Source organism: Hylaeus anthracinus, unplaced genomic scaffold, assembly GCF_026225885.1.
Source record: "Hylaeus anthracinus isolate JK02 unplaced genomic scaffold, UHH_iyHylAnth1.0_haploid 11989, whole genome shotgun sequence".
In the NCBI taxonomy this organism is placed as follows: domain Eukaryota; kingdom Metazoa; phylum Arthropoda; class Insecta; order Hymenoptera; family Colletidae; genus Hylaeus; species Hylaeus anthracinus.
In genome coordinates this window covers 14,156,846-14,170,395 of record NW_026534337.1, presented here as the reverse complement: position 1 = coordinate 14,170,395, position 13,550 = coordinate 14,156,846, and the positions used below count along the sequence as shown (strand labels likewise).

Here is a 13,550-nt window from a genome sequence, read left to right as displayed (position 1 = left end):
GTTAAATTTAAATTGGATAGAAAAAAAAATCTCTCGGGAAGGCAATTGTCCAAACTATTAATCAAGATCAAGGAAAATCTCGACAAATTTGGCAAACTTGAAATAGCATTTGGGCGACAAGTGCTTTAGAAACGGCCCTGAACGACGCCGACGCCGACGCCACTCGAGAGGCACTCTCGCAGTGACAAAGGCAGCCTAACTGTGCTCGATAGAACGAGGAAGAAGGGAATAGAGAAAATAAGAACGAAAACAAGCACGACGAAGAATAAAACCGATGGGTCAAGCGATGAAAAACGGCTCCGAAAATTGGATTGCAACGAATAAAAAAAGGGAGAGCCGCGAAACTAAAGGAAGAGAATTCTAAGAGAATGTTGAAAGTTCGATTCGACGTTGAGACGCTATTGGACGAAGGCAAAAGGAGAGTAAACTCGTATGTGCGACGAGAGATCGGTGAATGAAAGTGAAATTGGTAAATCGGCAATGAGCAGAATAGCGAAAGGGGTGAGAATGGGGAAAATAAGTTAGAAGGGGGAGTCGAAATGGAGAATGGCGTGGATTTGTAGAAGGGGTAACCAGCGGTAGGGGATGGTGTAAGAAGGGTAGTATCTAGGCAGGAGCGAAGTGGTAGTGGGCCATCGATCGGTTGCGCGCGGTTGTCGATGGTGGTCGTTCCCGGAATGAGTCGCGACTTGCGACGCTACTGCCACCGCTAGCGATTCGACATCCGATGTCGTCGACTACACCTCGTAATATCTTACTTTTACTCGTAATAATAATAACAATAACACTTTATTTACAAGGTAAAATCCTTGATATCGAGTACATTAATAATACGAATATTTACAAGCACATCGTAACATTATATTCCATGTTCTGCTGAGGTATGCTCGTGCGAAACTGCTACAACCAAATTTTTGAAAGCGGATGTTAGATACTATTATTTCTAATCAACCTTCTTGGCATGTTAAATTCAAAAGAATTCAAATTATAAAATTAATTCGTTGGCACACGATTAAAAATCACCGCGGTCGGAAAAAAGTCTGCTTCTAAAAAAATTCGGATAAACGAAATTATTTACGAAGCGTTCGTGTTTTTGCCAGAGTTAATTGCTGAGGCGCGTGCTCAAGAGCTCGTGCAATTATACAACTGCTAATCTCTTTTTATGCGACAAATGACAGGACTACTGTCTCGTAAGCCCTTGGCTGGCCGTGTCGACTAAAATATGAATAAGTCGATCTCGTGTTGTCTATTGTACTTTTCTTCTGGATATTCACGTAGTCCATCGGAATCATCCTGCAACTTTGAAAACATTCGTGACCTAGGACGAGGTTACGGCTATTCGCTTTCTCAGAGTCAGCGCGATTGCCCCGAAAGTCTGGCGTTGTGCCAGCTACGGAAAAATAGGTTATCGATCGATCTCTCGTACTTCTAACTATTAAGCTGCAATCTCAAATTCGCGAACAAAACCATTCTGCGTGATTTCCTCTGTTTTTCAACTTTCATTCCTTCCCCTATCTACTATCCTTTTTCCTATATTTCTTGTTCGTATACTCGCGATGTCACGAAGTACCCTATTTACTTCATACGAGAAGTTGTTTATAAACAGCATAGAGATTAGAATGACATTGTCCATGAAGTAAAGATAAACGTAGTTTTCGTGACTGCGATCATTTTACTTTCCCTACAGGGAATTGCACAGTCGTACCGACACTTTCGGCATTCGCCATCAGAGGTCTCGTTCAACCGATCTTAAAATCCCTAGATATACTTGTACGATGCATATCTCAAGAAAATTAAATCGATTTTTCTGTAAAATAATGAATTAGAAGGAAATTCGAGGAGAAATCTTTTTTTTGCCATCTGGTGGGCGTTCCATACTTTGTCGAGGAGATCGCTACAATAACATGATGTTAACGACATCTCTGAGGAAAAAGAGCAAGGTTCTAGAGAAAACCACGATGGTCAATCGCTGAATCGAGAGCCATCGAGATCAATCGAGTAGAGTCGAGATAACACAGGACGCTGCGAGACAGGACGAGATTTTCAGTGAAATCGACGATGATTGGTGGTGATCGAGAGCGCGATGGCATCGATACAAGATTTATCGATATCATGGCAACCAAGGAACAGAGACACTAATTAATATTCGTATTAGTGACGATCCTTGTGCGTTTATGGGAAGGACGAAGTTACGTTGACTGCGTATACGGTTACGTGTATGCTTTTTTTCGAGGAAAGCGAGGAACGCACGCGTGCCGAATTATAATGCCGACGCGTGAGAGATTGACACACATCGAGTGACAGTGAACACGAAACTCGCGTAGAGCGAATTCGAGTGACGACAATCTACCATCTGGTCCAATCATGCTCAACATCAGAACTGAACAGCCAAGAGAGAATTCGACTGCTTCGGGAATCGCCGTTTCGAGCGAAGCAACATGGAAGTAACCTGTTCGTCGGAATACCATTCGATTCGCTCCGAAAATATTTTCGTCACTGTGCCGTTTGAGAAGATTCGCGAGGGACCAACTATCATTCGATTCGTTGGATGATAATCGATCTACAACAATGTAGATCGAGGGACATTGATTCCGGAAAATAAGCTGACAGCGAGACAGTCGTCATGCATCATTTATTGCATCTTCGTAGTCGTCCTTTGCAAACCCTTATTCTAGGATTGATTGGTTTAACATTTTATGCATATTACCGCACTACTTATTACGATGTCCCTCAGTATGCTGTACCCCGGAATATTAGTGAGTACTGTTTCTTATTCTTTTCTACACTCTCCGAATATATAAAATAAGTATACTAAACGTGCCTTATCGTTGTATAGGTCACTCTGCGTATCGAGAGATTATCAAGCAACGAACAAATACAAGCATAGAACAACATATGGCAGTTTTACCAAAAAATGCCTCCTCTGAGGCCTTGGCTGCCCCTCTTTACAATTTACAAAGCAACAACATTTCAAGCCCTGTGGTTACAACCTCGTCGACATCCTCAAGCTCTCAAACTCAATTTTTGGCAAGCGTATCAATCTCTGGTTCAAAGAAAAGTAGCGAGAAACCTCTACCAAGAATAGAAAAAACTTCGAACGAAACTAAAGAACCTTCCACGATTTCCAACGAATGCTCCGCGCGTATTATTTATCAAGCTGGTCACGCCGTACCAATTCCGGAAAGGTGCCCGAACTTTGGCAAAGATATGGATCTGGTTATAATAGTAATGTCCGCACCGACTCATCTGGAGGCTCGAATGGCGATACGACAAACATGGGGACACTTTGGTCAGAGAAGCGACATTAGTATCCTGTTCATGTTGGGTACGACGCTGGACCCTAAAGTAGAAACAATTTTAAGAAGAGAACAAAAAACCTATAACGACGTGATACGAGGACAATTTTTAGATTCCTATTCTAACTTGACGCTGAAAACGATTTCTACCCTGGAATGGGTAGATAGTTATTGTTCCAAGGTTAAATTTCTTTTAAAGACCGACGACGACATGTTTATCAACGTTCCACGTTTACAAGCCTTCGCGATGAAGCACGCGAAGGACAAAAACGTGATATTCGGTAGACTTGCGAAGAAGTGGAAACCGATTAGGAATAAGAAAAGCAAGTACTACGTCTCGCGAACGCAGTTTAAGCACGCCGCTTTCCCAGATTTCACTACTGGTCCGGCATATCTGCTGTCCAGCGACATTATACGCAAACTGTACAACGCTGCATTGGATCAAACGTATCTCAAACTCGAAGACGTCTTTGTGACTGGAATCGTCGCAGACAAGCTAGGGATTAAGAGGACGCATGCCAACGAATTTTTAAACAAAAAGATATCGTACAGTGCGTGTAATATTCAACGAGGTATCAGTATACACATGGTCAAGTATAGCGAACAGTTCGATCTATGGAAAAAATTACTCGACGGTAAGAGTAAATGCAAGTGATAGACATCGATTACAATTCGAGTCGTACGCTCATGATTCTTAAACCGAGTGTGGCAAATTACGTGTCGTCTCATTCGCTTAGCGTATTCGATACTAGCTTATCGCGTCCATTCAATGCTCGATTACTATGGATCGAGTAACATTATTTTGTCGATTTACCTATACAAACGACGGATTACTTTTAGACTCTGTTGACTTCGTTTTTCGAAGCTCGAGCAAGACCTATGAAAACAAAGATCTGAAACAAAGATCTGCTCGACTATATAACGTAATCATATTAATTACGCCTCGTCTTAGTAATAATTTACTAGAGTAAATTATATTACTCGATGGACGCGTGTAAAGAATTGTTCGCAATTTAATGCCTTATTTCTCCGACACTCGTAACGTATTTATCTAATATATATATATATATATATTCATACAAACATACATACAATGTACTGGGAAGAATCTCGTTTACTATTAAGCGGTCATTTCTACGAAAGTGTACACGCTTTTCGCGATAAAATGCGTCAATCGAGAATATAAGGCTGTTTCGTTTTTTGAAATACGCATTGTTCATTGTCTGAATAACGTATAAGATTTTAACGCGATCACGGGATCGATTCTCCGTTTTACAGTGCCATACGCGTAAGAGAAATCAGTTCCTTTTTTTTTTGTTTTGTCCACACTTGTAAAGCGTCAACGAATGATTGCGTAACATCGCGTTCTCAAACATTTCCGACGGTCAAAGAAATCCTTGTAAATGATTGCGAAGGCAACTAGGATCGAGACAATCGGGCCAAGGTATTCGATTATCGTATTGAAATGCAACGTCTAAAACTTAATCGGTGGCCTTAGCATGCTTTCGAAGATCGTTAAATTAAAATAAAATTTTAATTGCTATGCAAATGTAATGGTACGTTTTGTACACATTTCTCCCCTGCTCGGTTGGCTACGTGTCCTATATAGTGCCTAGTAATAGACCAGGTTTCTGTACGCAAGATTTCATGTTGCAAACATCTTTCTGAGCAACAATCGTGTGGTAACAAGTTCTCCGAAGAAGACATTAACTAATGCTTTGAACGCATATGCCAGAAACGACGAATACGATGTCGTCGTTCTAATAACGACATTTGAAAGAGAGAAAGTGCGTGTCAACATTCTCAGCTATGTGATTACTTACGGATTGCCCAGTCAATTCTTAACTTCGAATCGCAAGTTAGGCCTGAGTCTTTGATACAATGAAGAACCAGTAAATTGTTTGCTATCGTGGCTTCGTGAAAAGCCGGACAGTCGCCGATTCAAACGGATAAACCATGCCTAACATTTTTTAACGATGCTCGCGCATAGATCTTTCTCAGGAGGATAATCCTTCTGGGATTTGGTTAGACAATCGCCTTTTATTCTACGCGACATTTCTTTATGCTGGCTATAAGATTAGAATATATTACAAGGTCTCGTGTTCGCCTGACATCTTAGAAATAGTTAGATAAGTTAGTTTGGACTCCATTAACGAAGAAAAATCTGAAATTTGTACTTTATCGTTATCTACCACAGTGTGTCGATCTGATAAACAATAACGATAATAGTATCCTATGAAAAGAGAACACGAAGCGCGAATTTTAGGTTGTGGTCGTGCGTGGTGTTGTGCCCGTGGTGTAATGTATACGTAAAACAATTTAGGGATTATACCTTCCGAAATGACCGATGTCGATTCGCACCAACGATCGTACGACAAACGATCATTATTCGTTATAAGTATATACATTCCATGACATTGCTAGACTAGTTACAATTCTGAAATGATTTGCATTTTATTTTTATACGGTTCTATTGCGCGAGTGTTCTCTTGTTAAATCTACACGACGATTCCCTACGCTCAATCATTTTTTCGGGAATCGATTCCTCGATGAAACGGTTGTTCCTGTTTTACCTTGAATTTATTGCGAAAATACAATTATGTCTCGATTCGTATATCGAAGATTCCTATTTTATTGCAAGAGTCCGAATGAAAAGTTGTAATTAGAAACCAGAGCGTGTTTGCTGTATTATAAAAACAAAAAATACGCCTAATTTATACGACTCTCGTCTTATGTTGTTTCGAATGCATTATCACCAATTTAAGAATAGGATAATTCACGGATGCGTGATACGTTTGATTCGACGTAAAGTCGAAAGATTTGACTAATATTATAAATTGTATAAAATCTGCCTTATTTTCCCGTACATATTTTCTAATTGTACGAAATGTAGCGTAAATGAACGAGTTTATCAACTTAATCCTTGTCGCACTTATAACCTTGCTACGAAACAAACCCTTCCAACTCGTGCAATTTTATTGATAAGCGTAGTATGACGAACACGTATGCAAATTTTGAAGATTGAGTTGTGTGAATAATCAAATTATGTTTCTTTGCGAACTTGGATAGATGCAAAGAAAAATAAGCATACAAATTATGTGTGTGCGTAGAGAAAAACGCACATATATACTTTTTTACGGTCTGCCCTCTAGTAGTGATATAAAGAAGAAAAAATGTCTCATCGATAAAGCTAAATCCAATTAGCAGAAGAATAACTAACGTGTAATCTATCTTATTACGGGCAAGATATAATCAAAGATAAAATATAGAATACGTATTCTATTTTATGGAACTTTGTGTCAAACGATCTGAAGTACAATCGATAAAACAACCGATGTGTCCTTGCAAAAACTGCAGAATGTCAAGGACGATAGTGGTTTAGACTGCAGAGTGTCCTAAGAATTAGGGTTAACCTAAAAAATAAATGTTATGGAAATGATAATTGTTAGAATTTGGGAAATTGACGAGTAACATCGATATTAACGAAATATGTGTGATTTTCCCGCGCATATTTTACTTTAGTAGCGCCATCTAGAGTTTCAAAGAGTGACAGCTACACGAAGTTGAAGAATGTGTTCACAGATGGCACTAGATACGTTCTGGCTTTACGATTGGTGAAATACTTTTCTAACATCGAAGGCCATGTAATATTTCTTCGCACGGTTTTACAGATTTTCCATCGTTATTCGAATAAAATAATAAAAACAAATATATATTTACATATCCACTAAGGATCAAACTTAAGACATAACGGACCAATAAGCTTTCGCTCTACGTCTGCGATTTCATTTACGAAGTTTCCTTTCCGCTAAACAAAATATCGTATTTTACAAATGAAAAATATAAACGTCTATCTCTTAAACATTAATCATCAAATTATTAACGGATACAATTTACGAAACACATGACTGTTATCTGATGACTAATTCTTTATCGTAAATATTTTAATGTATTCCATTGTGTTGGGTTTTACGTCATATAAATGGCGATTAGACTTGAAAACACTTTGTCTTACTCGTTCCAAAATTTGCTATTGTGTTGTTACATAATTAATACCGTTATGCAACTACCTTACATTGAAAGAAATTATGAATATCGAGAATTATTATGTATATTATACTTCTGAAAAATGTCTTCAAAATGAAATGACATAAAGAATTTGTAATCAATTTGTAATCAGTTTCCATGTTACACGTTCAAACTAAATGTGAGAACGTGAATCATATCATCGTAATGTATGCATACATACGCGTATGTACGTTTTATCAACATTAGTACAAAAATTAAATTGAACGCACTGTTTTTGGCAATTGACATGTTTGCAAACGTAATATTATCTAAAATCCCCGAAATAATGAAGTGGTTGTGAAGTTGATGGGTGATTGGCACGCATGCGAACTAGGCTTTAGTCATGTCGGCATGACGTCATTTGCAAAGTGTCCGTGAGGAAGGAGTGGGAGAAATTCGATGGACACGTGTGTGCAAGTATAGGTGCTTTTCGGTGGCCGTGGCAGTGTAGCGCTACTGACTGGTTTCGAGTGTGTGCCAGTCGGTTGAGAAGTCGCCGACGTTGTATGCGTACGACTGCGGGTTGAGAGATAACGCGAGTGAATTTGCTGAAGCAAGGGTGGTGCTGTGTGCAGGTCGGACTGAAATTACTGCAGCCCATGTGCTCTACTCGTTAAAATGCTTATCAAAGAATTGTAAGTGATCATGGCTTTAATTATTGTTAATTTCGTGGACCGCGATAGACGGTTACTGGTCGAACATTTAAAACCATTTCTCGGGATATGGTTACTAATCTTTAACGGTGGGTGGGATTGGAGGGGTGAAGAGGAATCCCTTCGTCCCTTGCGATCCGTACGAACGAAATTTTAAACAACGCGACGATTACATTTACATTTTGTGCGTTAAATAACTTTCCTTGACAAGTTCGTTCGTTTTGCGTTACGTCTGACGTTTGATTCTGGATATCTGGTGTATGATACATCAATTTCATACTTGAGAGTTTTCAAGGTCATTCATTATAGATATGTAAGCATCTTTTACTCATTAATTATTAGACTACAAATACAATTAACGTTTCTGTTACAGCCGTGTCACTTTGCCACTTACAGTGGGAGAGGTATGTATTTGATGATCAGCAAGGTTTTATAATGACCCACTTTGGAACATGTTGTTCCATTACAAAACAAAAACCCAGCTCAAATTATCTTTTACAACCGTATCATGCTGTACACAAAATCTGCAACTCATTTAATTAGCATTTGTATGGTACCGTGTGTTGATTTTGTATGTTAACGTTGTGTTTTGAAATTTCTATCTCGATGTATCAAAGAATATATTGTCTATTCATGCTACTTTTATGATGATGTAACATGTGTATTTTCCTGCTGTATATAATTAATTTTTTGTATCTGTAATTATTACCTTAGGCAACAATGATACTATTAACAACAGTTTATAAAACTTTTTTATATTTTTGATGATTTACAGAAGAAGGTAGTTACTTAGAAGCTCAAATAAATATTCATGAGAAATGTGTGTCTGTAAATATATTAAGAAATGTAATTTGCTTTGTGGCAGTATCAAGTGGCTCAGCTGTACTCTGTAGCAGAGGCAAGCAAAAACAATACAGGAGGAGGAGAGGGTATACAAGTACTGAAAAATGAGCCATTCACGGATTATCCCTTGCTCGGCGGGAAATATTCTTCAGGTCAATATACATACAAGATATATCATTTAGCTAGTAAAGTGCCTGCTTTCATTCGCATTTTGCTGCCAAAGAATTCATTGGAAATTCATGAAGAAGCTTGGAATGCTTATCCTTACTGTAAAACTGTTATAACTGTGAGTATAATTTATCAATAATATTATACATGTAATATTACTACCATGCCATAATGTTTATGCATTATTTTATTCTTTATAGAATCCTGGATATATGAAAGAAAATTTTGTAATTATGATAGAGTCATTTCACATTGATGATGTTGGAAACCAACAGAATGTATGTATATAAAATCAATAAAAAAGTACATTTAACTTTACTTTGTACATTACATGTTTAATTTATACTTGATAGGTTCACGAATTACCTCCTGACAAATTAAAGATGAGGGAGGTGGTACATATAGATATCGCGAATGATCCAATTGCAAATGCTGATTACAAAGAGGATGAAGATCCAACCAAATTTAAATCTGTGAAAACAGGTCGGGGACCCCTTGTTGGCAAAGATTGGAAGAATAATGTTCAGCCTGTGATGACGTGCTATAAACTAGTCACTTGTGAATTTAAATGGTTTGGTCTGCAAACCCGTGTTGAAAGCTTTATTCAAAAATCGGAAAGGCGTTTGTTCACTAACTTCCACAGACAAGTATTTTGTTGGATAGATCGTTGGCATGGTCTAACTATGGAAGATATTAGAGCAATTGAGGAGAGTACAAAAGAAGAATTAGATAGGGTAAATACAGTTTTTCTAATTTAAATTTGTAGATTATCACCTCTGAGTTATGGCTGGTAAAAAAAATTACCGGAACATTTCTATTACAGCAAAGACATCAAGGAGAAGTAAGGGGTATGCGAGCTGATGATTGAGGCTTTGACAGCTATTATGGGTGGTTAAATCAATTTCCTTATATGTCTCAGATACATGCGCATACATATGGAAATACACTCACATACGTTTTGTCATAGGCGATCCTGCAGGATCGGGACAATTTCCAGGACTTACGTGTCTAGATTCAGTGTCTATTAAAACTACTTATGATTTTAATTTATTTACATTTACAAGCGATTTAGACAAATGTACCTACAGTCAAAGATTATAATATAGCCAATAACAAGAAAGAGAACCGTCACAAATCGGTTTGATCTATATGATGTATAAAACATTCAACAAAAAGAGTACAGTCCGATAAATATCAATATAGGTGGAAAAAGCATTAATTATTATTTAACACCATAGTTCGGTACTGAAATTTATAGACGAGCAATTCAAGCTGCTTGTTACAGAACACAAACAAGAATACTTGATACACAAAATGCGAGTTCGATCATAGTCTAATAGCAAATTCCATAATTTATGTCTTAGATCTATCGTGTTAAAGTTGGAAAACAGGAACATTGTCGCACTTGATGTAATTTCTGCTCTTCTAACGAATTTATGCGGCATAATCTGAAATTCTTTAAGCCTTATACAATGTACAATAATGAGAAAATTAAAGAAAAGTATTTTAGCAACTCTGCAAGCGGAGACTAATTTTATGGTAATTTACTAACGTTCAATGTTACCGTCAGATTAGATGAAACCACAAATGGTCAGTAGATTATAGAGGTTTCGCTTTTTTTATGTTTCCTGCGTTTTATTCGAAAGTTAAAGAACATAAACTGCATTCGAATTAGGACCAAATTGATGAATGTTTAATTAAACTGCGATTCTAATTATTGCATTAACATCAGTTGTTCGTAAAACGTATGGAAGTACCTATATAAAGCAATTAAATTGATATACATATGTACGTAGAGATGAAGAGGAAAAGAATTAAAACTATTTCTCTGTAACGGCGGGTAAACGTCGAAAAGATGCGTTATTGTATATAAAAAAAAAAGGCATACAATGAAATTCAAATTGAAATGTTATATATACTTATATATTTCTTTGCATTCCAATAGATCTCTGTACAACAAACCGAATTTAAACGCGTAGTAGTGTTCATATTCGACATGTTCGCTTATGCAAAAGAAACACAAAACAGTTCATTTAAAATATAGTTGAGAACGAACTATAATTGTCGTTTGCACAAATTGTATGTGTACTGTTACCTGTTATACTGGGATCTATAATATAATATTTAAGATAGCATTAGACAAACAACCTAGGCGAACTAATTATCGATTTCTGAATATCTCAATGAAGGGAGCATCAGAATTTATGCTGCTCAGTTGTGATTGTTAGCATTTAAGTTGAATGCGCGATCTCATCGGACTTCGATAATCGTGGGGATATTAAAATAAAATCTCATTGTGAGCACGTCTACCACTTCTGTGCGTTAGCATTGATTTAATAGGTAGTCTTATCAGCTTTCTCTTCACGATAAACAAGGTAGAAATCGTGAATAGAAATTCCTGTAATGTTGCAGAAGGACTAATAGCGGTGAAACACTAGTATGTATATGAATATGTATGTATATACTCATTAACATCTTTCGCATACTTACACATATACATACATATCTTGTGTCACAGAGTCATATGGGAGAAGGAGAAACTAAATAAAATTAAAAGCCACATTATATGTGAAATTTATTAAATCTTTCTCTTATAAAAAAAAGAAAAAAAAAACAGTAGAAAAGTGTATAAAACTATTTTGCTCGAATATAAATGGTTAGGTAAAAAAAATAGTATATTCAAAAATTTCTATTGACTGTATTCTTTAATGATGCTTCCAGCTATGACCAGTCTTTGTATTTCTGATGTACCTTCATAAATCTCGGTGATACGAGCGTCTCTGTAATGGCGTTCAGCCGGCATGTCACTAACGTAACCCATACCGCCTAAAATTTGTAAGCACTGATGAGTACAGAAAGTAGACGTCTCAGATGCCGACAGCTTTGCCATAGCAGCTTCCTGCCAAAAAAAAAAAAAGTTAATGAAATTGTGTTCACGTATGTACAACTGTAATTCTCACTGTACCTTCGTATACGGTTTACCGCTGTCTTTGACTGCAGCCGCCCGCCACGTCAATAATCTTGAACTTTCTAATCTCAACGCCATATCAGCAATTTTTTGTTGAATCAATTGTAGCTTAATAATAGGTTTACCAAACGCTTGTCGATTCGCTGCGTAATCAATCGCGCACTCGAGAGAGGCCTGAGCTATGCCTAAAGCTTGAGAAGCAATGCCTATTCTACCAGCATCTACAAGTAATACAGATGTTACATTTCCGGATGTTGTACTTGTGTAGATGTGTACTTATTTCATACCCAAAGTCATCATTGCAATTTTAAAACCCATTCCTGGTTCTCCTAGCAAATTTTCAGTCGGTATTTTGCAATTTTCAAATATCAATGAACACGTGCTGCTACCACGAATACCCAACTTATCTTCTTTTTTACCAACAGAGAAACCATCTGTAGACTTGTCAACTATAAATGCACTTATTCCTTTATGCTTTTTACTTTTATCTGTTGTAGCAAATACGACAGATGCCTCTGATTCATATCCATTTGTTATCCATGATTTTGTACCATCAAGTACATAGTTACTTCCATCCAACTTAGCAATGGTTGAAGCAGCTCCTGCATCGCTACCATTGCCAGGCTCACTGAGAGCAAAACACCCAACTTTTGTACCAGTTACAAAAGGACTGATATATTTTTCTTTCTGCTCCTTAGTACCAAACTTTTCTAAAGGTCCTAGATAAAGAGAATTATTTACGCTCATTATAACACCTGCACTGGCACAACCTCTGGATATTTCTTCCATTGCAATGGCATATGCTAGGTAATCTAATCCTGATCCACCCAAATTTTCAGGGACTGTTATCCCCATTAAACCTAGTTCTCCCATTTTTTTTATTTGTTCTTTGGGGTAAAGATGGTTTTTATCAATTTCTGCTGCTATTGGTTTCAACTCTTGCTCTGCAAAATCTCTACAATAGCAATTATTATATGCTATGTACTACAGTATATATAAAATGCTAATATTGTACACGTTAATTGAACAAATTGATTTCAAATTAAAATATATAAGTGTTAGTACTTGCATGTTTTGTGAAGCATCTGATATGTTTCTGGTAGCATAGAAAGAGATGCAATATTGCGAGTGGTCGTACGAAATACCGCAGATACATTTTGGGTAACTTTTAAAAAGAAACAGAGAAAAGAAATATGATATCATTTTTTTTCCGGTACATAAATATATCTCTTATTATTAAAACTTACCCAATAAATTTATTTTATGCATTTCGTGGTATATGCGCTTGCAACAGCAACACAGTATAAAATAGTTCAAGTATTGTCTTTATTGTTAAAACAAGTGGACTTTAAAACAATATTGATATCTTATCGATAACCTGATTTACAAATCATTATACAGCAATGTGTGCGGATTTCCAGTTGGCACACATACTTGAGTATGCATTTACGAATGAATATTTATGTGCAACATTCATACATAGGGATGCAATGATTGTCATACTGGTCCATGAGTCCCATACAGTTCCATAGTACACCACACACATGGAACGCA

The 13,550-nt window shown here is 37.0% G+C and overlaps 3 protein-coding genes across 4 annotated transcripts; 2 read left to right on the top strand and 1 right to left on the bottom strand.

Moving 5' to 3' along the window:
* The first annotated feature begins 1,988 nt into the window (after window positions 1–1,988).
* On the top strand, window positions 1,989–6,216 carry LOC128887809 (beta-1,3-galactosyltransferase 5-like). Its single transcript, XM_054144163.1, has 2 exons — window positions 1,989–2,756; window positions 2,837–6,216. The coding sequence occupies exons 1-2, from the start codon at window positions 2,624–2,626 to the stop codon at window positions 3,949–3,951; spliced, it is 1,248 nt and encodes a 415-aa protein (XP_054000138.1). The 5' UTR covers window positions 1,989–2,623; the 3' UTR covers window positions 3,952–6,216.
* Window positions 6,217–7,786: 1,570 nt separating this feature from the next.
* LOC128887814 (phosphatidylinositol transfer protein alpha isoform) lies at window positions 7,787–10,940 on the top strand. Its single transcript, XM_054144171.1, has 6 exons — window positions 7,787–7,999; window positions 8,391–8,421; window positions 8,883–9,146; window positions 9,229–9,306; window positions 9,382–9,762; window positions 9,852–10,940. The coding sequence occupies exons 1-6, from the start codon at window positions 7,983–7,985 to the stop codon at window positions 9,894–9,896; spliced, it is 816 nt and encodes a 271-aa protein (XP_054000146.1). The 5' UTR covers window positions 7,787–7,982; the 3' UTR covers window positions 9,897–10,940.
* Window positions 10,941–11,586: 646 nt separating this feature from the next.
* Window positions 11,587–13,490, bottom strand: LOC128887810 (short-chain specific acyl-CoA dehydrogenase, mitochondrial). Of its 2 annotated transcripts, XM_054144165.1 has the most exons (5): window positions 13,244–13,490; window positions 13,062–13,161; window positions 12,284–12,951; window positions 11,994–12,217; window positions 11,587–11,927 (listed from the first exon to the last, which is right to left on the bottom strand). In XM_054144165.1, the coding sequence occupies exons 1-5, from the start codon at window positions 13,263–13,265 to the stop codon at window positions 11,718–11,720; spliced, it is 1,224 nt and encodes a 407-aa protein (XP_054000140.1). In that variant the 5' UTR covers window positions 13,266–13,490; the 3' UTR covers window positions 11,587–11,717. The 2 variants fall into 2 exon arrangements, with proteins under 2 accessions (XP_054000140.1, XP_054000141.1); XM_054144166.1 differs by lacking the exon at window positions 13,244–13,490 and having other exon boundaries at window positions 13,066–13,161.
* Between the last annotated feature and the right edge of the window lie 60 nt (window positions 13,491–13,550).